The sequence below is a fragment of the Balaenoptera borealis genome, assembly GCF_965194805.1.
Source record: "Balaenoptera borealis genome assembly, chromosome: 13".
Classification (NCBI taxonomy): Eukaryota; Metazoa; Chordata; class Mammalia; order Artiodactyla; family Balaenopteridae; genus Balaenoptera; species Balaenoptera borealis.
Genome location: NC_138870.1, coordinates 60,946,359 through 60,973,128, shown reverse-complemented (window position 1 = coordinate 60,973,128; position 26,770 = coordinate 60,946,359). Strand labels below are relative to the sequence as shown.

The window sequence follows — 26,770 nt, the reverse complement described above, 5'->3', positions numbered from 1 at the left end:
CATGCTTCCAGTTCTTAAATTTCCAGTGGATCTTATTGTTAACTGAATAATAATTTTAAAATTTAGCCAGGCATCAAGCCCTTTCATAATCTAGATTCCATCTACCTCTCAAACTTACATATCCCTACTCCTTTCTATGACTTCTGAATATATCATCAACTTAATTGTCATCAACAGAGTGAGTACAATGTGTCAGGCACTATGCTTGTGATTTTATAATCCCTATAATACTTATAACAACTGTGGTGGTTTTCCAATGAGCCTTCAAATTCTTTGACACTATTCCCATTGAAAGATGGGGACTATGTCCCCTCCACTAGAATCCGGACCAATCTAAGTTCGTAAGTAACAAAATGCACCAACAGTGACACTGTTAACTTCTTAGGCTAGGTCTGAAAGGATAATACAGCCTCTGCCTTGCTAAAAAGAAGAGAGGAAAAAAAAGATGGTGACTAATACATTCTATACAACCATTTATAATGGAATGAACAGGCAGTGTGCATCTCTCAGTATGCTCACCTTTGGAGGCCTGAATCACCAGTAACAAGTCTGACAACATTAGGCTGCAAAGAAGCTGAGGCCAAATAGGGAGACCATTCATAGATGCTCCAGATAAAAGCCCCAAGTGAGAGCCCAGACAACAGCCAACAACAAGTAAACACAGTTAGTAAAGATTGCCCCCAGATGATTCTGGCCCCGAGCTGTCAAGCACTCCCAGTGAGACGAGCCTTCCCAGCTGGGACATCGAAGAGCAGAGATGAGTCATTCCCTGCTCTATGCTGTCCAAACTCCTGACCCACAGAGTCCAATGGGCGTAAAAATTGGTAATTTTTTTTATTGGCCTTGGGAAGGTTAGCAAAGGCTGGAAGATCCTTGAGAGGATCCTTTAGCCGAAGCTTTATAGCCCTTGAGGAAGCTGTTGGTGATAGCCTGAAGGCTATAATGGTAAATAGTATTGGAAGCTGAAGGAAAGGGGACCTTTGTTATTAAGTGGAAGAAAGTTTGGCAACCCTGTTGCCTGCAGTACCATGGAAAATAAGAAATATAACTACTGAACTGCATTTTCTAGCTAAGAAGATTTCCAGGCAGAACACTGAAAGTGCCACCTGGCTTCTTACTGGCCATGAAAAAATGCAAAACCAGAGAGATGAGCTTAAGAACAAACCGTCCAGTTTCCAAGCAAAATTTAGAAGAAACAGAAAAGAGCCAGGACTTGCTGAGCTTGAAATTAAGACTCTTTCTCTTGCTGCCCAGCCTCTCCAGATGGCAAAATATTCTTAAAGTAAGAAATGGCCTTAGGAAAAAAATGCAGGTCACGGTCAGGAACACATGATGAAGCCAAGGATGTGACTTCAGAAACTATTAAGACTTCAGACACTCTTAAAGTGATGCCCCATAAACCTTTTTAAAAATACAAAAGGTTTTCTAAGGATCTTAAGGGTGTGCCTCATAAACCCTCTCTGTTAAATAATAGAGCATCTAAAAATGTCATGGGCATTATTCTGCAAAGCCTCGAGGTAAACAAAGTCTCATCTTAAAGAGACTTGTATATGTAGTTTTGTCTAATGGAATGGATGTAACTTGATACATAAAAAGCCAACAGTTTTTAACATAATTATACCTGTTTGGACTTAAAGCCAAAGAACCAATACAAAAGAAAAACAGGCTTTTGAAACTCCCTACTTTTTACTGGTAGGAAGCACGCTGAGAAGGCTATTTAATTGCAGACATAAACTAGTTTTTAATTGGAAAAGAAAAGATGCCTTAGAAGAAAAAGCTAAGAGCTCAAAGGGCAGGGCCAAGTGCCAGGAAGAACAACTTAACAGGGAGCAGCATTGAGCCATAATTAAGGAAGTGCCAATATGTGCCCACTTGAACTTCAGAATTGCTATGGGCCAGAGGCTGCTATAACCTCCCATTTTCTCCATTCTTGAATGGAAAGATCTACTGCAATAATCGGATTTCCATCTCACCATTGTCTGTTGTGGGGCAAGAAGGATAGATAATGTATCTCTTTAGTTAACAGGTCTTCAGAGCAAGAGAAACCATGCTCAAGAAACCAAACCCAAGTAGTCTCATCTGCAACCTAGACCTGAACTAGACGGTGAGATCCTGGACCTCAAACTTCAGCCTAAAGCTGTAATGGAATGAGACCTATTGGTGAGTGTATTTTGTACATGGAATGAATGTAAATAATTTGTGGCCAGAGAGCAGACTGTATTGATTTTAAGACAAGCCCACAAATTCTTTGACACTCCCCATCAATAGGTAGGATCTATGCCCTCTTCTAGAGAACAAGGCCATCCTTATGACTCACTTGTAATTATTAGAATGCAATAGAGTGATGCTGTGCGACTTCTGAGGATAAGTCACCAATGGTCATACAGCTTCCACCTAGTTCTTTAAAAACACTCATCTGGGGTTCCCTGGGCAGTGGTTGAGAATCCGCCTGCCAATGCAGGGGACACGGGTTCGAGCCCTGGTCTGGGAAGATCCCACATGCCGCGGAGCAACTGGGCCCGTGAGCCACAACTACTGAGCCTGCGCATCTGGAGCTTGTGCTCCGCAACAAGAGAGGCCGCGATAGTGAGAGGCCCGCGCACCGCGATGAAGAGTGGCCCCCGCTCGCCGCAACTAGAGAAAGCCCTCGCACACAAACGAAGACCCAACACAGCCAAAAATAAATGAATAAATAAATAAATAAATTTATTTAAAAAAAAACAACACTCATCTTTGAAGCTCTGAACAACCACATAAGAAATCCAACCATCCTGAGGCCACTAGACTTTGAGCAAGCCCAGGCACACGGAAAGGCCACACATAGATGCTGTGGCCAAAAGCCCTATTTAACATCTCAGAAGACTGACAGAACAATCAACAGGCACATTAGTGAATATGGTCCAGATGATTCTGGCTTCTAGCTGTCAAGTCAACCTCAATCATCAAGTTTCCCCAGCTGAGGCCCCTGACATCTCTGAGCAAAGACAAACTGTTTCCGTTGGGTCCTTTAAATTCCTGACCCACTGAAACTTTGAAAGTAATAAAACGGTTGTTTTATGGCACTAAACTCTGTGATAGTTTGTTGAAGGAATAAATGAATGAATACTGCCAAGTGAGAATGTGAGCCTGGTGTCAAGGGATTTTCCAATTTCTCAAGAGAAGCCAGATATAAATCACGTTATGAGCAATTTCCCAATTTCTAAATGTTGACAACTAATTAGAAAAATGTTAAGACATTTTGGGGATGGGTAAACAAAACATGTCTACAGGCTTGGATTTCACCTGAAATGGATGAAATCATTTGGATCATTTCATCCAAAATGATCACCTGGACTTCATATAACCATCCCACACCCAAGATTCTAAAGCTAAATTTCAATTCCTTTCAGATGTTAAGAGTTCAGAAATGTCATTCCCATGTGTTCTCAGTAATAAAGAGGAATGACAATAAAAAGAAAATGGATTGAATTTCCAAGGGGTGACAAAAAAAAAAAGAAAACCAGGTTTTTGTTTTTGGATTTTTTAACATCTTTATTGGAGTATAATTGCTTTACAATGGTGTGTTAGTTTCTGCTTTATAACAAAGTGAATCAGCTATACATATACATATATCCCCATATCTCCTCCCTCTTGCATCTCCCTCCCATTTCCCTATCCCACCGCTCTAGGTGGTCACAAAGCACCGAGCTGATCTCCCTGTGCTATGTGGCTGCTTCCCACTAGCTATCTGTTTTACATTTGGTAGTGTATATATGTCCATGCCACTCTCTCACTTCGTCCCAGGTTAACTTTCGCCTCCCAGTGTCCTCAAGTCCATTCTCTACGTCTGCGTCTTTATTCCTGTCCTGCCCCTAGGTTCTTCAGAACCTTTTTTTAAATTTTTTTTAGATTCCATATATATGTGTTAGCATACAGTATTTGATTTTCTCTTTCTGACTTACTTCACTCTGTATGACAGACTCTAACTCCATCCACCTCACTACAAATACCTCCATTTCATTTCTTTTTATGGCTGAATAATATTCCATTGTACATATGTGCCACATCTTCTTTATCCATTCATCTGTTGATGGACATTTAGGTTGCTTCCATGTCCTGGCTATTGTAAATAGAGCTGCCATGAACATTTTGGTACATGACTCTTTTTGAATTATGGTTTTCTCAGGGTATATGCCTAGTAGTGATATGGTAGTTCTATTTTCAGTTTTTTAAGGAACCTCCATACTGTTCTCCATAGTGGCTGTACCAATTTACATTCCCAACAACAGTGCAAGAGAGTTCCCTTTTCTCCACACCCTCTCCAGCACTGTTTGTAGATTTTTGTAGATTTTTTGATTATGGCCATTCTGACTGGTGTGAGGTGATACCTCAGTGTAGTTTTGATTTGCATTTCTCTAGTGATTAGTGATGTTGAGCATCCTTTCATGTGTTTGTTGGCAATCTGTGTATCTTCTCTGAAGAAATGTCTGTTTAGGTTTTCTGCCCATTTTTGGATTGGGTTTTTTTTTTTTTTTTTGGTATTGAGCTGCATGAGCTGCTTGTATATTCTGGAGATTAATCCCTTGTCAGTTGCTTCATTTGCAAATATTTTCTTCCATTCTGAGGGTTGTCGTTTCATCTTGTTTATGGTTTCCTTTGCTGTGCAAAAGCTTGTGAGGTTCATTAGGTCTCATTTGTTTATTTTCATTTTTAGTTCCACTTCTCTAGGAGGTGGGTCAAAAAGGATCTTGCTGTGATTTATGTCATAGAGTGTTCTGCCTATGTTTTCCTCTAAGAGTTTGATAGTGTCTGGCCTTACATTTAGGTCTTTAATCCATTTTGAGTTTACTTTTGTGTATGGTGTTAGGGAGTGTTCTAATTTCATTCTTTTACATGTAGCTGTCCAGTTTTCCCAGCACCACTTATTGAAGAGGCTGTCTTTTCTCCACTGTATATTCTTGCCTCCTTTATCAAAAATAAGGTGACCATACATGCGTGGGTTTATCTCTGGGCCTTCTATCCTGTTCCATTGATCTATATTTCTATTTTTGTGCCAGTATCATTCTGTCTTGATTACTGTAGCTTGTAGTATAGTCTGAAGTCAGGGAGCCTGATTCCTCCAGCTCCGTTTTTCTTTCTCAAGATTGTTTTGGCTATTTGGGGTCTTTTGTATTTCCATACAAACTGTGAAATTTTGTGTTCTAGTTCTGTGAAAAATGCCATTGGTAGTTTGATAGGGATAGCACTGAATCTGTAGATTGCTTCGGGTAGTATAGTCATTTTCACAAGGTTGATTCTTCCAATCCAAGAACGTGGTGTATCTCTCCATCTATTTGTATCATCTTTAATTTCTTTCATCAGTGTCTTACAGTTTTCTGCATACAGGTCTTTTGTCTCCTTAAGTAGGTTTATTCCTAGGTATTTCATTGTTTTTGCTGCAATGGTAAATGAGAGTGTTTCCTTAATTTCTCTTTCAGATTTTTCATCATTAGTGTACAGGAATGCAAGAGATTTCTGTGCATTAATTTTGTACCCTACTACTTTACCAAATTCATTGATTAGCTCTAGTAGTTTTCTGGTAGCATCTTTAGGATACTCTATGTATAGTATCATGTCATCTGCAAACAGAGACAGCTTTACTTCTTCTTTTCTGATTTGGATTCCTTTTATTTCTTTTTCTTCTGTGACTGCTGTGGCTAAAACTTCCAAAACTATGTTGAATAATACTGGTGAGAGTGGAGAACCTTGTCTTGTTCCTGATCTTAGTGGAAATGGTTTCAGTTTTCCATCATTGAGCATGATGTTGGCTATGGGTTTGTCATATATGGCCTTTATATTGTTGAGGTAAGTTCCCTCTATGTCTACTTTCTGGAGGGTTTTTATCATAAATGGGTGTTGAATTTTGTCGAAAGCTTTCTCTGCATCTACTGAGATGATCATATGAGACAAACTGTAAAGTCTATTTTGCCTGATATAAGAATTGCTACTCCAGCTGTCTTTTGATTTCCATTTGCATGGAATATCTTTTTCCATCCCCTCACTTTCAGTCTGTATGTGTCTCTAGGTCTGAAGTGGGTCTCTTGTAGACAGCATATATATGGGTCTTGTTTTTATATCCATTTAGCCAGTCTGTGTCTTTTGGTTGGAGCATTTAATCCATTTACATTGAAGGTAATTATCGATATGTATGTTCCTATTACCATTTTCTTAATTGTTTTGGGTTCGTTATTGTAGGTCCTTTCCTTCTCTTCTGTTTCCTGCCTCAAGAAGTTCCTTTAGCATTTGTTGTAAAGCTGGTTTGGTGGTGCTGAATTCTCTTAGCTTTTGCTTGTCTGTAAAGGTTTTAATTTCTCCATCAAATCTGAATGAGATCCTTGCTGGGTAGAGTAATCTTGGTTGTAGGTTTTTCCCTTTCATCACTTTCAATATGTCCTGCCACTCCCTTCTGGCTTGCAGAGGTTCTGCTGAAAGATCAGCTGTTAACCTTATGGGGATTCCTTTGTATATTATTTGTTGTTTTTCCTTTGCTGCTTTTAATATTTTTTCTTTGTCTTTAATTTTTGATAGTTTGATTAATATGTGTCTTGGCGTGTTTCTCCTTGGATTTATCCTGTATGGGATTCTCTGTGCTTCCTGGACTTAATTGACTATTTCCTTTCCCATATTAGGGAAGTTTTCAACTATAATCTCTTCAAATATGTTCTCAGACCCTTTCTTTTTCTCTTCTTCTTCTGGGACCCCTATAATTCAAATGTTGGTGCATTTAATGTTGTCCCAGAGGTCTCTGAGACTGTCCTCAACTCTTTACATTCTTTTTTCTTTATTTTGTTCTGTGGTAGTTATTTCCATTATTTTATCTTCCAGGTCACATTTCCATTATTCTGCCTCAGTTATTCTGCTATTGATTCCTTTTAGAGAATTTTACATTTCATTTATTGTGTTGTTCATCATTGTTTGTTTGCTCTTTAGTTCTTCTAGGTCCTTGTTAAACGTTTCTTGTATTTTCTCCATTCTATTTCCAAGATTTTGGATCATCTTTACTCTCATTACTCTGAATTCTTTTTCACATAGACTGCCCATTTCCTCTTCATTTGTTTGGTCTGGTGGGTCACTGCCTTGCTCCTTCATCTGCTGTGTGTTTCTCTGTCTTCTCATTTTGCTTAAATTACTGTGTTTGGGGTCTCCTTTTTGCAGGCTGCAGGTTCGTGGTTCCCATTGTTTTTGGTGTCTGCCCCCAGTGGCTAAGGTTGGTTCAGTAGGTTGTGTAGGCTTCCTTGTGGAGGGGACTGGTGCCTGTGTTTTGGTGGATGAGGTTGGATGTTGTCTTTCTGGTGGGAAGGACCACGGCCGGTGGTGTGTTTTGGGGTGTCTGTAACCTCATTATGATTTTAAGCAGCCTCTCTGCTAATGAGTGGGGTTGTGTTCCTGTCTTGCATGTTGTTTGGCATAGGGTGTCCAGCACTGTATCTTGCTGGTCATTGAGGGGAGCTGGGTCTTAGTGTTGAGATGGAGACCTCTGGGAGAGCTTTTGCTGTTTGATATTACCTGGAGCCGGGAGGTCTCTGGTGGACCAATGTCCTGAACTCAGCTCTCCCACCTCAGAGGCACAGGCCTGACACCCAGCTGGAGCACCAAGACCCTGTCAGCCACATGGCTCAGAAGAAAAGGGAGAAAAAAAGAAAAAAAGAAAGAAAAATAAATAAAATAAAATAATTAAAATTAAAAAAAAGTATTAAAAATAAAAAAAAGTAAAATGTAATAAAAGAAAAGAAAGAAAGAAAAAAACAGAAAGACAGAATGCTAGGACAAATGGTAAAAGCAAAGCTATAAAGGCAAAATCACACAAAGAAGCATACACATACACACTCACAAAAAGAGAAAAAGGAAAACATATATATATCTATAAAAAAAAGAGCAACGAAATCAATAAATAAATCTACCAATGATAATAAACTCTAAATACTAAACTAATATAAACATGAAACCAGAAACAAATTAGATGCAGAAAGTTAACCCCAAGTGTACAGTTGCTCCCAAAGTCCACCGCCTCAATTTTGGGATGATTCGTCATCTATTCAGGTATTCCACAGATGCAGGGTACATCAAGTTGATTGTGGAGATTTAATCCGCTGCTCCTGAGGCTGCTGGGAGACATTTCCCTTTCTCCTCTTTGTTCGCACAGCTCCTGGGGTTCAGCTTTAGATTTGGCCCCGCCTCTGCATGTAGGTCGCCTGAGGGCATCTGTTCTTCCCTCAGACAGGACGGGGTTAAAGGAGCAGCTGATGAGGAGGCTCCGGCTCACTCAGGCTGGGGGGGCGGGAGGGGTACGGACCCGGGGCGAGCCTGTGGCGGCAGAGGCCAGCATGACATTGCAAAAGCATGAGGTGCGCTGTGTGTTCTCCCAGGGAAGTTGTCCCTGGATCACGGGACCCTGGCAGTGGAGGGCTGCACAGGCTCCCAGGAGGGGAGGTGTGGATAGTGACCTGTGCTTGCACATAGGCTTCTTGGTGGCTACAGCAGCAGCCTTAGCATCTCATGCTGGTCTCTGGTGTCTGTGCTGATAGCCGTGGCTTGCGCCCATGTCTGAAGCTCGTTTAGGCGGTGCTCTGAATCCCCTCTCCTTGTGCATCCCGAAACAATGGTCTCTTGCCTCTTAGGCAGGTCCAAACTTTTTCCCACACTCCCTCTCGGCTAGCTGTGGTGCACTAGCCCCCTTCAGGCTGTGTTCACACAGCCAACCCCAGTCCTCTCCCAGGGATCTGACCTCCAAAGCCCGAGCTTCAGCTCCCAGCCCCCACCTGTCCCAGTGGGTGAACAGACAAGCCTCACAGGCTGGTGAGTGCTGGTCAGCACCAATCCTCTGTGCGGGAATCTCTCCACTTTGCTGCACCCCTGTTGCTGCGCTCTCCTCTGTGGCTCCAAATCTTCACCCCTGCTACCCGCCATCTCTGCCCGTGAAGGACCTTCCTAGTGTGTGGAAACCTTTCCTCCTTCACAGCTCCCTCCCACTGGTGCAGGTCCCATCCTTATTCTTTGGCTCTGTTTTTTTCTTTTTTCTTTTGCTCTACCCAGGTACATGGGGAGTTTCTTGCCTTTTGGGAAGTCTGAGGTCTTCTGCCAGTGTTCAGTAGGTGTTCTGTAGGAGTTGTTTCACATGTAGACGTTATTTCTGATGTATTTGTGGGGAGGAAGGTGATCTCCATGTCTTACTCCTCCGCCAACTTGAAGGTCTCCCCAGAAAACCAGGTTTTATACTTTAGTTCCACAGTTGATAAACAAGGGTTCCCAACAGCAATTTTGTTTTCCTTTTTACTATTCTTAGTATTTTTAGATTGTAGAGCAAATTTTTATTTCAGTTGACCTTTCAATGTTCTCTGGTAGCATGTTTTATCTTTTCTACATAAAAATAAGTAGGAATTTTTTAATGTTTACTAATTACTTGAATTCTTAACTCTAATAAAAGTTACATCTAAATAATTAGAGTGTATCTGGTTTTAAATATGGATCACTTAGCAACAAGCAGAATTGTGTACAGCTGAGAATAGTTTTAGGATATTTTAAAGAAATCATATTAGGAAAAACACTTCCAATGTATCCTATGCTCCTAACAGACCCACATCAAGTAGTCAGTCATCAACTTTTGAAGATGTAAAAGGGAATATGTCTTAGTATTCCTTTTCTGTGTATGGTCCAACATGTATAGCCTTGAAGTATCCCTAGGAGACATCAACAAACATCAGAGGAATTCAACATACTAAATAAGTCCGAAAGAGTAAAATATCTTTTTTCTAGCCTTCTACAGCCAGCATTTAAGGTACTGTTTTAATGATTATGTAGATTAATTCACTATACACAGTTCTTTAATAATGGCATTAATTTTGTATGCAGGCAGATTTTATTTTTTAAATGGGTTCCACAGTGATTTAAATTGAAAGTAACGGTGAGAAAAATTTATTTAGCCAAACCCATTATTCAATATTTAGGCTGTTATGGAGCTATGAACTTCCTACAGAATAAGAACATAGATTTCTGTACACTTCTTCTGTTATGTTTGAGCAACACCAAATACGATGGCCACCGGATGGACAGAATCATTACCTGAATTCTCATATCGATGCACAGGTGAAATGGTGAAACAGAGCTCCTAGGGCATGGGGAGGGGGGCAGGGTGGGTAGAGCCCCAAATTTGGGATCAGACCAATAGAAGATTTTCTTGCAGCCCTACCACTTGCTTACTTTTTACTCTGGTAAAGTTATTTCATCTCTTTAAATCTAAATTTACTTTATTCACTTGGAAAAATAGAATTATAATACCTTGCTTTAGGGTTGACATGAAAATTAAAATAAATGCATATTTATTGTGTAGGCCATTGAAATGAGGAAAAAGTTCTTAAGAGGCAATGACCTGACTTAATCTGACTAACGCAATACAGTAGCATGTAAAGAGTGCCTAGAACACCATGCTGTTACAAATGGTAATGATCCTAAAGAATCCAACTGATTCTTGTTATAAATTTAATACAGAGAGTGAATTCTCTAGGCTTCCCTTATATCACCCTTCTCTAAGTACATATTTCTATACACTTGCGTGCTATGGGCTAAGAGAAGCTTCGTACCTTACAGAAAGTCTAGCACACTAGCAGAAGAACTTATGTACAAAAATGTTCACTGAGCATTGTTGTTAATCAATGAAAATCAGAAAAAAATTGAAATGTTCATTTATAGGAGGATGACAAATTTTGATATATTCACTCAACCATTCTATTCAGATAAACCACAAAAACAAAATTTTAAGCAAAAAATAAAATAAAATAAAGTTGCAGAATGATATCTATAATATAAAACCACTTATATGAAATTTTAAAGCATGGAATGTATTGTAAATAGATTTATACTTAATAATTAATAATATACTTAATAATTGTGTGATAAGGTGCATGGAAATAGCAAAATCCAAATTCAGGGCAAGGCAGGAGGAGGTAGGAGGCAAGGCAATGAGATCAGGCAGGTGTCCACAGAGGGCTTCAACTCTATCCAATATGTTTTACTTTCTCAAAAAATAAATTAGACTGGAGCAAAGATGGTAAAATGTTTAGATTCTATACAGCTGGCTAGTAGAAGTTTATTATATTATTCTCCACATTTTCTGTATATTTGAAATATTTTACAGTAAAAAGAAGCTTTACCATCATATAAATAAAAAGAGGCAATTTCCCATAACAGACAATAGCTGTTCCAGAGATACTCAGGCGATGAAGAAGGACAGGAATGGCAGGGGTGGGGAGGTGATTAAGGTAATAAGAGGGCTGGGTATAGAAGAGAAGCTCCTCTCTGACTCTGAAATCAGGAAGATAATTTTCCTTCCAAGGATTAAGGAAAGAATTCAGCTATGTAAGTTGTGAAGAGAATAGAAATGATTCATTGTTAATCCAGAAATCAGTGTACATTATCCAGAAACAACATTAAGCTTGAAATACTTACTACAACTCCAGTCTTGGTGGTAGTTTCTCTGTATGTGAAGTTGCAAATTGCCCAGGCTAAATAATACGTGGACATGAGAGGGGTCTGTGAAAAGTGATCCGTAACCCATCCATCTTCCTCAAACACGGAAGTTTCCACCGGCATATTGGATAAAGATAAATAGGTTGCTTGATGCTTGATGCTGATTTTGAAAGTAGCCTTGTAGATTGGCTCATCAAAACAAGGAAATGCCTTTCTGGCATGTGTAGGCGAAAACTGAGTAACACCAAGGAACCTGGAAAAAAGAAAATGACATTCTCAATTACATTTGTGGCTTGAGTTAAGTTATAACCACTTTATATGCTTCTGCTTATAAAATAATATGGGGCTTCCCTCGTGGCGCAGTGGCTGAGAATCTGCCTGCCAATGCAGGGGACACGGGTTCGAGCCCTGGATTGGGAAGATCCCACATGCCGCGGAGCAACTGGGCCCGTGAGCCACAACTACTGAGCCTGTGAATCTGGAGCCTGTGCCCCTGGAGCCTGTGCCCAGCAACAAGAGAGGCCGCGATAGTGAAAGGCCCGCACACCATGATGAAGAGTGGCCCCCGCTTGCCGCAACTAGAGAAAGCCCTCGCACAGAAACAAAGACCCAGCACAGCCAATAAATAAGTAAATAAGTAAATAAATAAATAAATAATCCTTCCCTCTACTTTAAAAAAAAAAAAAAAACAGTGGAGGATGGACAGACGGGCAGAGGGACAGATTAAAACAGGGGGGGTGTGATTTTAAAAAAATAAATAAATAAATAAATAAAATAAAATAATATGCTTTAGTCAAATTACGAGACAGTTTTTTTCTGAATCAAACTTAAGTGCATGAATAGCATGGAAGCATACTTCATACATATTTCCCCAACAATGAAAATTCTTCAGGGAACTTTGCTCTCAACTAAAGGAAATTCTCTAAACCCAGAGCCATGCTTATTAGATAAAATGTTACACTTTACAGAAAAACAACTCATCATCATATGGGCAAGTATTGGAAAATAATGGTTCTCCTTTTTGGTATGCCTCAGTCTCCTCTCTGAAACTGTACAACCAGTAAAGACAATGAAATCAAAATCCAAAACTTGTCATCAGATACAAGTAGGGCATAGACCATCATTGAGAAACATCTACGTCCTCAAATCTCAGTAAGACATGGCCTGATTTTGTTAAGAAAAGGATTTTGAAATCTGACAAAACTTGGTCTGCATTCTGGCTCCACAACATTTCTTAGCCGTATCATCTTGGATGATTACTAAATTTCCCTAAGGTGTACATGTTCATTGCTTAAAAGGAAATAATCATGCCTAACTTAAAAAGCATTGTAAAGCTTAGTAGAATGGAAAAGGGGATGTAAAGCACCCATCACTGTGAATAGATGAACAGCACCCAGAAGGCAGTTAATAAGCAGCAGCCACTGATTCACAATATCTTCAACCTTTCTTGAAGTGCTATAATATACATTTACATAGAATAATCCAGACACCATTGGTTTTTACCACTCATAATATATATTTACTATATAAATTACATGTTATTATATGTTAATATAATAAAGTAAATTAACATAATAAATATCTATATAATAAATACATCAATGTGTGCACATATATATACACATATATAATATTTAATGCCCTCACGTTTTCAGATCAAGCTGCAAAGTTGCATCTCATTAAAACTCCAGAAGCGCCCTCTACATTCTTTCACTGTTATGGTTACAAATCAAAACACTCAGACTAAGTACTTTAAGAAGGACACACTTTTAACTTAAAAATGGGGCCATTACTTATGAAAACATTCATGACATAAACTAATTAAACTTTTAAAATAATACTAGTTAAAACTGGACATAAGTCAATAACAGACCCTTCATAAAACATTACTGAGTGCTACAAGTCATTTCTTTAAAAGGCTCTTTCCCCCATAGTAGTTCTGCCACCCCTCCCCTCTCCATCATTCACAGTGTTCATGGTTAATCTCACATGGCACACTCTCCCGCTGAGCCAAAACTTGGCCTTAAAATTATTCTCAGCATAGCACTTCAGGCAGTTACTACCAATCAGTAGGTGTTGACATGTGTATTGAATCTTACTGGCTACCCCCGGCTCAAACCATGAAATGTAAATGTTTATACTTTTTTAAAATTATGAAGCTTACATGCATTATTGAGGGCTTACTTTTTAAAAGTTTAGTTTTGAAACAGAGAAAAATAAGACATTTTAAAGATTAATTGTATATTTACTCTGAGAGAGGGGAATTGAGAATTATCTTGAAATAGTACAGGGCTGCTGCAAGCCAGGCTTGGATAAATCACTTAACTACCTGAGTCTATTTTTTCATTAGTAGAAGGAAAATAATATTTTCTAGGCCTCCCTTACAAAACTGTCGAGATGATAAAATGGGGTAATGTATAGGCAAGAAGTTTTAACTATAAATCTTCAGAAAAATATAAGGTTAAAGTTGGAAGCAATCTTAGAAACAAATTGTCCAGCTCTCATAAATTCCTAAAATGAAAAAGTAGTTCCAGTAGGGTTAAGTGATTTATCCAAAGTTACACAGGCAATTAGTGAAAAGCTGGGTCTAGAATTCACATTTTCTGTGTCTGAGTAAAAGGTAATTGTATCTCAAAAACAGTAAAATTCATCTTTAGCCATAATTTATAAACAATGTTTTAATTTGACTATTGGTAGTAAAGGTTCTTCTTTCCAAACTTGCCAGCATCTTGGTAATATTTTTCCTATTTTCTACTGATAGTAATATAGTTCTTGCTTAACGGAGTGTCAGTAACTTTTAATTAAGATGCACCCATTTACAATTTTCACGTGCTTTTGTCTTACATATGTTCTTGAATCTTATCTTTCTTATTAAAATGTCCACTGAGCTTCATATTTCTCTACTGAGGCTATTTAAAAAAACCTATGGAATTTAATATACGAGGAAAAGTGTTCCCTTTTAACTTTCAAGTATCTGAGAAATCTAATTCCATTCATTGAGCAAATAGATATTGTCTGCTATGTGTGATTTTCACTCTATTAGGTGTGTGGTAGGATTTTTTTTTTTAAAGATATAACCATTTTTGTCCTTAAGGTCTTTGCAATCTACCTGAAAAGGGAAATATATATAATACATAAGAAACAACTAATAATACTAGGGGAAAGTTCTGCAAGAGTTCAACAGAGAGGCTGTACTTAGAATGTATTAGTCATTAAGTAAAAAATCAAAGGTGTCTTTGGTATTAATTAAAGGGTAGGAATTTATTAGATGTAGAAGATCTAAATATCTCTGGGCTAATGAGAAATTAATAAACCAAATATTTATGCAGAAGAATCATGTTGTGCTCAAGTCTCTTTTTGCCTCATATAGTAAGTAAATATGTTAGTAAGGCTAGCAATTTAAATCGCCAATTCTCAGAGTTGAAAGGAACTATAAAGATCATCTAGTGACTTTTTCTGCAATTAATATTCTTAATGAATTCCTACACACAGTATATATCTATGCACTGAGGGCCGCATATATTTGATAATGTCTAAATGAGAAAATACCAATTTCACAGTCTGGCACCTGAGGACGATTGCAACTGAATTTCAATTCAGTATTTAGCAAATCAAAACAAGCCCCTTGGAAAAGAAGAGCAGTTGGACTAGATTACACTTAGGGTCTTTTCCAAGCTTGAGATCCTATAACTGAACAAAAATTAAAAATAAAATATTCCCTGAATTTGATGAGATGTTTTTAAAATATTAAATTACGTTACTGCTAAACGGCTTTTTGCTACGAGATCTATAATGCATTTGCTTCTCTTAGTCATCATTTTTGAGTGTTCAATACTGGGGAGAAAACGATAACTAGATATGCTTCCTTCCCTCAAAGAGTTTATACTCTGATAAAATAAATAAAACATATGCCTAAACAGGTATCGTACAAAAAGTCACGACAGCGAGGGAAAATGCATGAGGAAATTACATCTTCCAAAGCAAGGTTTCTCAACCTTGGCACTACTGACTTTTATTTTTATAATGTAAGTATTGGCGATTCAGTGGTAGAATTCTCGACACTACTGACATACGAGGGCGGATAACTATTCTTTGTCGGGGCCATCTTGTGTTTAGCAGCATTCCTGGCTTCTACCACTAGATGCCAGTACCACCCCCTCTCCCCCGTCGTGGCAACCGAAACGTCTCCGGACATTGCAGATGTCCCATGGGAGGCAGAACTGACCCCGCTGAGAACCACCCGTCTTAAGAACTGAAGGAAGGCTTTATGGAGGAGGAAGCGTAAATTCCTGGGTCGTAAGGGTCACAGACAGATGGAGAAGTGAGCCAATTGACTACTGGTAGCACAGAAATAAACCCTTAAATAAGTTTTGACTCACATATTAAGTTCGCACCCTGTCTGCTCTCTTCCAGGTTCCGATTTTCTCGGAGCCCAGTATTGCCCGTCTACCTCGAACACCTCTCTCACCCTTGATAGTCTCCTTTCTTACAAAGAGAGCCAGTTTCAGGCTCAGTGCCCCCAACAGGCAACAGTGTCTGTTGGATTTCAAAAACATAATCTTGTCTTCGCTGCATATATTTTATGGTTGCCTTCAATTGGCGGAAGTGAGACTTCTTGCCTGCTTACCGTCGGTTAAAACGCCAGAGACCTCAAGAGAAAGGGATTTGGAGCAGAAAATAATGAGTTTGGTTTTTGAGCAAATTTGAGGTGGAGTTTGAGGTGGTAGCAGTACACCAGGTAGAAAAAAATACAAAAAATTAATTAAAAATAGAGAACATTTTAATATAGAGTAAGGATGTGAAATACCTATGTAAATACAGCCAGAAGTAAAATAAAACAGCAGGAGGCCGAAGGTAATGGGGAAAAGCATTTTGTTGTCTATTCTTCTCCTGCTTTCTCAAACAAAATCATTTTTATCTTTTAAGGAATCCCTCTATTATCATAAAAAAATTCCACCTCCAAAAGTGACATCCTGGAAGTGTTATTCCAAGAATGTCACTTTAGCATAACTAGAAAAGTATGAATAATATACATGTATTTTAATTCTCTTCCATCTAAAATAAATTACTTGATTTCTTAACAACTTGTCTATTTGACATTTTGGTTGAGCTAAGAAGTAGAGCTTAAAGCTCTATGTTGCCTCTTAAGGATACAGAGAATTGATTTCTTCTTATTTCTGTGGAAGTTCACTAGGCAAGCTACTTGTGTCAAGTCATTATAAGATTCAGCAGAAGTAATGCATTAACGTTGGTTGATATTGCCAGCAAATTACAGTATATGATACAATTTCTGTTCCATTATTTTCAGTTTGCCTTTTCATAAAGTTAAAATATGCAGAAGAAACAAACATTTGCATAACACTGCTAGTATTCAGATTGATTCATGTTTCATTGCAGAGCCCACCAAAACCAAGAGAACCTCAAAAATGGCAAGGCGTTTTTGAGAAGTTTCCATTTTGGCCACATCTATGCAGACCACACATACAGCACAGTGAAAAATGCTCTTTGAAATTGCTTCTATTGCAACTGCAATTTGCCTACGGTTGCAATAGTTTAAAATTGGTAATAAAAACTCCCAAGATCGAAAGAAGTGATCCAGTGGATCATCCAGCTACTATTCAACTGTTTTCAGAAACTGAACAAAGTTACAAGATCATGGAAGTTACACGTCCCATTTAAAGTTAAGGTTGTTAATCAAAATGCAAATTATTACTCAATGACAAAACATTTTAAGCCAAAATGGGTCGTTGTTTAGACCGTGTGTTTTTATGTACTTCAATGAGTCAGTAAAACTCTGCCATTTCAGAAGAGAAGTGTTCCTGCTGAATATTCAGTGCTATAAGCAAGCATGTAGTCTATTGTTTTTTAAATAACCATTCTAGTAAACTAAAAACATAATGCAATAATGCCAGCAAAATGTATGTAGGAAGTGGTGCACATGTGAATAATCGTGTTATAAAAACAGAGCATAAAATTCATAATTGTTTTCATTTTTATGCACTAAATACTGTTATCGAAAATGAGCACTGAGTACTTGATCACCATTGATGAAGAGTATTACGAATGCACTAAAATTACTTTCCTGTGCCACAATATTAGGTTTTCATAAGAATAAATAAACTAGTGTCTGCGATTCATTTGTTTAATAGTGGAAAGAGAAAAAGTATTATGTAAGTATTATAAAGTACTACTACTGGTGGAACTCAAAGTCTTGAAAACAGTATCTAACGACTGATGTGCCTTTCCCTTGGTACTTGGAGCTTTTCTTTTCCTGTACTAGCTTCCAGTGACAAGGAAGGCACCCTCCTGACCCTTTGGTAGCTGGTTTTTTCTTTTCTTACTGCTGACAGAGAGCAGGGCCATAATCAGAGTTGTGAGTTCCTTTTGTTTCACACACTCTTCCCACTCCCTCAACCCTCTCCATCTCAGTGTCTGGACCAAGCATGGAGTTTCTCTAGCTGTGAAATACCACAGCCTTTCTCTTCTCTTCCTTCTTCACTGTGGAAGGGCTCTGCTTCTTCCTCTCCCCCATCTTTTGAACTCTGCTTAGGGGGGCAAAACAAACAGCAGTGGAAGGGATGTCCACAGTGACCATTTCCCACTGTCTTGCTAGTAAAGGGAAACCTAAGGCAACAACATTGAGCCTAAATGACCTTGTACCAGCTCGAAGAGTAGATGTCCGGTCATGTAACAATATAATCATATTTCATACCCACAAACGTGCTTACCAGTTGTCAGACACCATTCTAAGTGCTTTATTACTTAACTCATGTAATCCTCACAAATAACCCCATGAAAGAGGATATCATTATCCCCATTTTCCAGATAAGAATACCAGACGCAGAACATTTAGGAAACTTGGCCAAGGTCATAAAGCTAATAAACGGCAGAGTCAAGACATAAATCGAGGCAGTCTGGTTCCAGAGTCCCTGAACATACACACACACACACACACACACACACACACACACACCTTTCCACCCAGCAACACAACTAAAAGTGGCTCCCTTATTCTTAAAGAGATAAAAAGTAACCAACAGTGGCAATTTTACAACTTCATTCTTTTTCCATCCTATGATTTTTTTTTTTTTTTTTTGAGTGTGTAGTCATGAGGAAAGATCCGAATAATTAAACTAAAACTTCACCCGGCAAATCAACACAGGTCTGCACTGGGAGGAATCCATTCTCCCCTGTCCCTGCACAACTGTTGCCAGAGCTCCTTAAACCCTGGGGCCCCTTGTTCATTCAGAGACTGAGAAGGCACACCTGGAGGCAAGGAGGGCAGGAGTGGGGAGCCTGGGACCCTCCACCTCAGTTCAGCCCCACTCAGTAAGATCTTGTCAGTCTTATTTCACTCTCACAGCCCACTCACCACCATCCAGCTGTGCCTGTTTGTGAATCATTTCAGATTGTCCAAAGAACTAGGAAGGGCAAGAAGTGTTTTGCATCTTTATATTCTCTCAAATCCTATGTAGCAAAATTCTGTTGGAGAGAGCAGCCACTCTCTAGTGGCAAAAAGCAGGATTGCATGGGTCTTTGAGAAACTCTGGAAGAACCCAGCCACTACTGTTAAGTTTGAAAGGATGTAAAGGACACACAAAGAATTAAAAGGACGATAAGGTGATGATCATGGCTGGTGGGTAGGAGGATGAGCCTGGGTTACGGAGGGATGCCCTTCTTTACAGACTGTCAAACACTTATGTGTTAAAGGTAGACTATTTCTTCTTCACTCTTTTTATACCATTCTTTAAAGCCATGCTTAAAGAAGTGAGTCCTATTCTTAAAGAGATAAATATTGTCCAAATGTCATCATCATCCTCAAGCAAACCTAAACTGTTGCCCTGTACTGTTGTCTCAAGCCCATCCACATACACGGTGGCAAAAACTGATTTGAGGAAATAAATATGTTATGCAGATCCAACACAGGGAAACCAGTCACAGGTCTATCTTTGCTTGAAAGAGATCCAGAGCGTATAGGCCCTGTTTAGAGTTGTTTTGAATAAATAAAAATACAGGCAAATTAATTTAACTCTTTCATAAATAAGGTATACTTTATTACTATCCAAGGTGATCAAAAGCACAGCAAGACAAACACCAATTGTATGGATTTTCCTCCCTGAATAAGTGATTATTAAATGGTTAAAAGTTTCTTTCCCCCAATAGTTTCTAGATTTAGTTTACTGGTGGCATTTTGAATTGTGACCAAAATCCAACACTGGACTCAGTTTGGCCATATGGTTATGTGTGCAGTGACAAGAAAACAATGAGCTAAGTCCGTTAAGGAATCATATAAAAAGTTTTCAAAGAAACAAACCATTCTCCCAGATTTTTCAGTTCAGAGCCCTCTTTAGAAGGGCAAAAAGCCATTTAGTCCAACTTGCTCATGTAAAGATTTCTCCTCAGCAGAGTAAGTGGAGAAATGGGGCTGCTTTCAACATAAAAACAACATGGTGGTTTTCTTGTTTTTATTAAATACCATGATTATTAATTCACTCCAGAAAAAGTACAAGGCACCAAACCATGTATGCTAATACCACAAATGATCAGTGACTACCCATAAAATCCTCTATGCTCTCCACAAGATTTTTGCAAAGGAGTTTTTGGCAATTCTCTTTGAGAACCACAATTTTATCTTCTCATTTTACTTGGAGATCATGGTTTCTCTCTAAATAACCCTTGACAGAAAAAGACCTCCTTTTTTCATCCTGTCTTCTGTCACTGTGGCATGTCACAGACCCAAAGTTTGTCACAGAAAAACAGTTTCCCTTTTGAAAGTGAATAACATGTTCATTTACTTTGGGTAAATTTCCTCGTTCAATCCGGCCATCTGGATCTAAATTAAGGTACCCTACTTTGAACACGGGTATGCTCGCCATCTGGCTGCCCCAAAGTGGCAATTACTTCAGGTAAATGAAGATTTTGCCTAATTCTAAGCAAGCATGTTCTACTATAGGATATTACGGCATGAATACACACCCTCCGCGTCTGCCTGCTGCCCACCTGCCTGAGGGAAAAGGGAGTATATATTCTGCCTAACAGAGGTAATTTACTGCTGTGTGTAAGCATTTCAAATTTAAGAGAATTTATTTGCAATATTCAACAAGTGGTGAATTTCCCTTTAGCCAAATGATTAACTGAGAATAAAAGATGTGCCTCAAGTGGAGAAGCCTTGAGTTCTAACCGGGAGCTTGTCTTCCAACCTTTATTGTAATATGGGAACCAGGAGAGGTAAGTATTCCCTGTAGAACAAAACCAGGGAGCCTTCAAAGGGTCAAAGACATACAGCACATAGTGAAGTCTAATTTTCCTGCCTGACCCAAATTACATCTCTCAGACCTCTGAGGAGTGAGTCAAAGAATCAGATTGATTATTAACAAGTTGTTTCCACATAGACTAAGTAAGATAGACTGAATGGTAGTATAGCTCTTTTTAAATATTTCAGGTTGCTCATTGTGACACCCCATTGCCAGATTAAATATTTATTTTCATTCCAGAAATTATCTGATAAATTGGCAAAAATTCTGACTAACTAAAGACCAAGATATTTAATCAATAATCAAATGAAAATTTAGAGTTTGCATTTATGGCCTTTTGGAATGAAGGGGAAAAAAGAGGAACAAGTACTTTCTCTAAGAGGCTGTTTAGAAATAAAATCATCCTGGGATCTCCAGAAACAGCAAATCCTGCACAACTATTGTGATGCAGAGTTTAGCCACATGTGCACTAGGTTAAACTCTCAACCATCTTTGGGGAAAACTGAACGAGAGAGTTTGAATACAAATATGCACTAGGGTACAAGAAATCAGTTATGGGTCAAGCAGGAACATCTGGTCTTTTTAAGAGTCCTGTTCATTTGAAAGCACTGACCAAAACAAGCTCAGTTCCACCAAATATATTTTGGCATGGCTCAAAAAACAGGACTTTCTGGAAGTATTTATTTCACCACAGCAAGATTTATCAGTAATGATATGCAACTCCCACTACTGACATTTTGACATAACATGCAAATTTGCCTTCTATGCTTTTCCCCCAAATTTGATATGATCGTGGATTTTCTTTTTAATCCTTTTAATCTGTATTCTTTAGAATATGTCAGAGAAAGTGGTGGGAGGGGGTTTAAATTATCCACATCTGATCTTAGGAGTTTGAAAGTGAATAATTTATACATTCACTTATAGGAGACTTCAATTATCATACAACCACTAAAGCACTGGACAATTTATTTAGATGAGGCTACCCCACAGGACTCTATAAATACTAACACTTTTGTGTTCTCTTATAACACACTGAAATTTCCCTAACCTCTTATACTATATCAGCTTCTTCTGAGAGTTTCCAGACATCATAAGCCCTGGTCTAGGGATCAGAAAACCAAAGTTTGAGTCCCAGCTCTCCACTGCCAAACCTGCTGACCTCAGGAGCCCTGGACTGCTCTGATCCCAAGTTTTCTGCTGTTGCGAGACTCTCTTGAGAACAGGGGAGGCTCTGCCAGTGGCATCATTACTAATCTCCAACCTGCCTCCACTCCTAAGGTTGTTGATTTCATTTTTAAGTTCATTTTGGTTATTCCCTGGTCCTACAGCCATTTAATTAATCTAAGTTATTTTAAATGCAATGAGCTAGGGCAAAAAAGCAAGAATCACTTGTTTATTCATTCAACAACATGTTTGAGAGCTTATACCACAGGACACTCATAACATGAGTGGGCACTCTATGTGCCAAGTACAGAGTGAAGGGCTTTTCAATGCATTTACTCGTGGACACCTGCAACAATCCTATGCGGATATTATTATTATTATTTCCGCAAGTTAAAACTAAAAGTATAGGTTCTGCAGCCAAACTGCCTGAGTCTAAAACCTGCTTTGCTGGCTCACGATGTTACAAGTTACTCGACTTCTTGGTGCCTCCATTTCCCCATCTGTACAATAGGGAGTGTTGATAGCATCTATCTCATGGGGTTCTTGTAAGACTGAGTTAATACAGGATGCTCATTAAGCACTAGAGGCTGTTATTGTCAGGAATTGGTGACTTAGCTTAATCAGCTTCAAGCCTTCACCACAAGCAGAGTTGCAGCTGAGATTTGAACCCAGTTCTGTAGGACTCTGAAGTCTAAGCTCTAAACAAGTGATGGAAAGCCCCACAGCCTCTCAAAAAAAAAAAAAAAAAAGATAAGAAGAAACAGAATACTGCCCCAATCTAAAAAGCATCAAAGGCACTCACTAACAAGGCATTTGAGACTGACGGTTAGCTTTCCCCCTTTCACCGCTGTAGTCATTTCCAGAGGCAGTAACTCGTGAACAAACTGGAGTCACTCTGTGTTAGGAGAGAGCTGGCAGCACCGGCAAGAACATTTCTCGCTGGCACTGGCCATGGCAGCCGCCAGCACCACCACCCACCCCCCCTTACTCTGTCACTGGGACTGGCTCTTACTGCCCAGAATCTCAACTTCCAGTTCTGTAAAACTTCATGGAGCCAGAGCCTATCCAATACTCTGTGCCTTCCGGAAACGGGCATGGTGGGGGAGGGGAGGATCTAGCCCTGCCTCTGGGGCTCACGAATTTTCCCTCGATGGTAACTAGGCAGGCTTTTGATGTCACCCTGGCCCGATGTCGCTCAGATTACACACTACCCTTTAAAAGAAAAAAAAAAAAAAAATTGCTGTGTGCCCCAGGCTGGCTAAGGAACTTTGACGGGGCAGGGGGTCCCAGCCTGGAGGAGGAGTGGCATTTGGCACTGGTGAGTGAGTTTGTGGAGTTGGCCGCAGGGAGAGCCCAGGCACCTGGGAGACCCCGAGAGTTCTGGGTGATGGCCATACCTCACCTTCGCTTCCTTCCCCCATCCCTCGCTTGCCGGGTACCCGAAGCTAGCCCGGTCCCTGGGTGGACGGCTGCCCGGCGGTTTCGAACAGCCTGGCTGGGTGGGGCGGTGCCGGGCACCGCCTCCCTCCGTACCTTCTCTCCCCGTGGAGCACGTAGGAGCTGCGGAAGAAGCCCAGGAGCTCGTTCTCGATCAAGGCGTTGTAGATGATCTTCAGATTGTAATTCCTCTGCGCGTCCAGGGTCCTATTCAGCACCACCACCAAGACCTGGGTTGGCGGGTAGAGGAAAAAGCCGGCCACCGGGACCGCCCCGGCTACCCGGTCCTCGGCCACCTGCACCTTCTCGACCGCCACACGGGAGGCGTGCAGCACGACGTAGCGAGTGGCGTTCCGGCACGCGATCTCCACGTTGACCTCCCCGGAGAAGGTGAAGTTCTCCATGAAGGCGGTGAGCATCAGATTGTAGTGCAGCGGCTTGAGGTGGCCCGACAGGCGCAGCTGAGTCCACGGCTGCCACGGCTCCCGCGCCTCCTCCGACGGCGGCCGGGCGGACGGGGTCTCAGGGTTGGCCTCCCCGCCTGCCCCGGGCTGCGAGGAGTCTCCGCCAGCATGGTGGTTGCGCCGGGCCGAACCCGGAAGGCTTTCGTTGCCGCCGCGCGCCGGGAAGCCGGCGGGGCCGCCGTCGGCGCCGGGCGGTAAGCTCGCCCCACACTCGTCGAAGCGCAAGCTGAGCAGCACCGCGAGCATGGTGACCGCGAGCAGCGCCACGATGGACACGGCGAAGGCCAACACTAGCCGCCTGTGCACAGTGATGTGGCGCTCGGTGGTGCGGGGTCGCACCCCCATGGAGTCCGCCCACGGGTCCGAAAGGCCCCTGCCGCCGGCCCGCAGCGCGGCGTCGTTCTCCCCCATCGTGGCCGCGAAGGGTGAGCTGCTCTTCTTAGCCCCCGCCTCCTCCTCCTTCTTCTTCTTCCTCTTCTTTTTCTTCTTCTTCTTTTTCTTCTCCTCCTCTTGTTCCCCCCGCTCGCCGTCCAGGGCCATCACGCCGCCTCCTGCTCCTCCCCCGCCCCCTCCGGCACACCCCGCGGGCGGCCCACCCGGGCCACCGCCAGCTCAGGCATCAGAGAGCGCACGCGGGCGGAGGGCGCGACGCCAGCTGGGACCCTGGGGAGACTGGCCCGGCTTCTTTTAAGACGGGCTCTGGCCGTAGGCGACAGCAACCTCGGCGCCTCTCATCAGCCCCGCCTCTCTCCGGACACGGGCGGCGGAGGCGCGGGGCGGCGAGCTCTGGGACGCGCCCAACTTGGAAAGCGTCTCGCTCGCCCCAACGCGCGCTACTTCTCCGGCGGACGCCGGGCTCAGGGGCACGTGCTGCCCCCGCCCCTGTGCGCCTGCGGCTTCTAGCTCGCAGTCCCCTGCGCCGAGCTTTCGCCTGGCTTTCCGCGGGAGCCTTCCCGCGGGTCCTCGGCTGGCAAGTACAGGGAGCGATGGAGAAGGAAGTTAGGGCTGCCGCTTTCTCTCCCCACTCCAGCGGCGGCGTTCAGTCCTCTGGGTGGGATGTGCTCGCAGCAGCAGTGGCGGCGGCGGCAGCAGCGGAGGCGCCCGAGCCATGCGCCCCGCAGGCGGGGACGAGAGGATGGCCGAGAGGAAGAGACCGGGGTGAACCAGCCCAGTGGAGTGCCAAGGCCGCAGAGCTGCGCCGGAAATCTGTCCTGTAGAAGCCTTCTCCTCCAGCCTGGACACTTTAAGCAGAGGTGGCGGCATACAGCGTGAGGCTGCACAGCGGACGGCGAGCCTCCCTAGTTCCGACGTTGCTCTGACCTGCGGAGATGACAAGTGAGCAGGCAGTGTCCGGCCGGGCCATCCCCTTCAGGTAGATGAAGCTCCGGGTTTGCTGTGTATCCCCGTGGGGAGAACCTGAGTGCGTGTGTGCGAGTGAGTGTGCGTGTGTGCGCGCGTGTGTGCGTGAGCGTGTACACACAGGCTCCAGGTCTAGATTGCCAGAGCTACTCTGGCTGCATTCAGGGACTGAAACTCCCCGAGAAAGGCAAAGGAGCGAGCGAGAGAGCGCGAGGAGACTGGGAAGGCGGGAGGGAGGGGAGCGGCTGAGCGGCAAAGGCAGGCGCTGGGAGATTAGAGAGCTTTTCTCCGCTCTGTCACACCAGACACACACAGCCGTAGAGGGGGTAGCTGAGCCGCGTGCACGAAGTACCCTGTAAATCGTCAGCGCAACAAGCCCCGCAGTCACCCCTCTTCCGGACTCTTTAGCCCCACCGCGCTTCCCCTGAGGCATCGCTGGAGCCTTTGGCTATTGACGCCAAGAAGCAAAGGAAGATCCGGCTGGGGAGACGTAGCTGTCTCAGGTTTCACATCAAGCTCGCCAGAGGATTTGGAGGATTGTATGTAAATTGAAATAAATTCTCCAAAGCCTGACTACGTATATTATACTGTGTGCTGTGTCCAGGTGTGCAGTATTAAAATAAGGGTTAGCAAGGAAACATTAGAATCCTCCGGAAGTCAAGGCTGAAGAATAGAGATGGGTTTTTTCCCATCGAAAAATTCCTGTTTTTAGATTGAGGAAATGATTAAAATCTAATACCTAAAGTGTAATATTCGGGACCACAAACTTGAGACTGAGAAAAGCTGAGGACATGAGCCCCATTACTTTAGAATGAGAACAGTGAACAAGTATATTCCGTGACCGGTCAGTTTTTCACTTCACCTAGCCACAATTACTTTTTTTTTTTTTTGCTGTTTTCAGTGTTATCATGAAAATCGTTTAAACTTTTTTAGAACAGTTATCAATAGGAAGTGTCCACTGACAGCAGGATCATCAAAACAGATTCATATACCATTGGCTGGTTATGGATTCTTGTCTAAGTTTGTAGAAGCTTTAAATTATAGTGCAGAGTATGTATGAGTATATGGGGTATCCAGCCCATAGAATTTGGGTGAAGAACTCTAATTGGAACAATATTCAGAAAACAGCCACTCCAAAGGTAACAGCTCACAGGCAGGAGTCTCTAGTTTTTAATGAAACAAAATGTGATGGGCTTCAGAATCAATTTTAAAAAGTGCAGAATAAAAAGAGAACGAAGTAATTCCTTTTTACACATTTCTTTCACATCTTCAAATCCTGAAGGCATTAAAAGAAAATCATGTCCCTAATTATTTTCTTACAAAAAGGAATGTTTAATGCCACCGGCTTTGGAGTCCTGAAAATATACATTAAGGTATTGTGTTTGGCTTTAAAAGCATGACCAAAGACAAGAGCCCAAAATATGCACCAACTTCAGCCCGAAAACTACTGAAAACACAGCCCTATGTTCAGTGAAGCTCTTTGCCATCTATCCCCAGATGGGATACATTCCCAATGCCATACATTCTAAATGTCCATTTGAATCATTTTTTTTTTTCGTATCTTTATTGGAGTGTAAATGCTTTACAATGTTGCGTTAGTTTCTGCTGTAC

General features: G+C 41.5%; 1 protein-coding gene across 1 annotated transcript in view; it reads right to left on the bottom strand.

The window, feature by feature from the left end:
• The window catches only part of TRHDE (thyrotropin releasing hormone degrading enzyme), a 416,748-nt gene extending 392,307 nt beyond the window's left edge, over window positions 1–24,441 (bottom strand). The window contains exons 1-2 of the mRNA XM_082351569.1: window positions 23,433–24,441; window positions 11,461–11,734 (exon numbers count right to left, since the gene is read on the bottom strand). Coding sequence (XP_082207695.1) covers window positions 11,461–11,734; window positions 23,433–24,340 — 1,182 coding nt within the window. The 5' untranslated portion in view covers window positions 24,341–24,441. The remainder of the gene's footprint in view (window positions 1–11,460; window positions 11,735–23,432) is intronic.
• Between the last annotated feature and the right edge of the window lie 2,329 nt (window positions 24,442–26,770).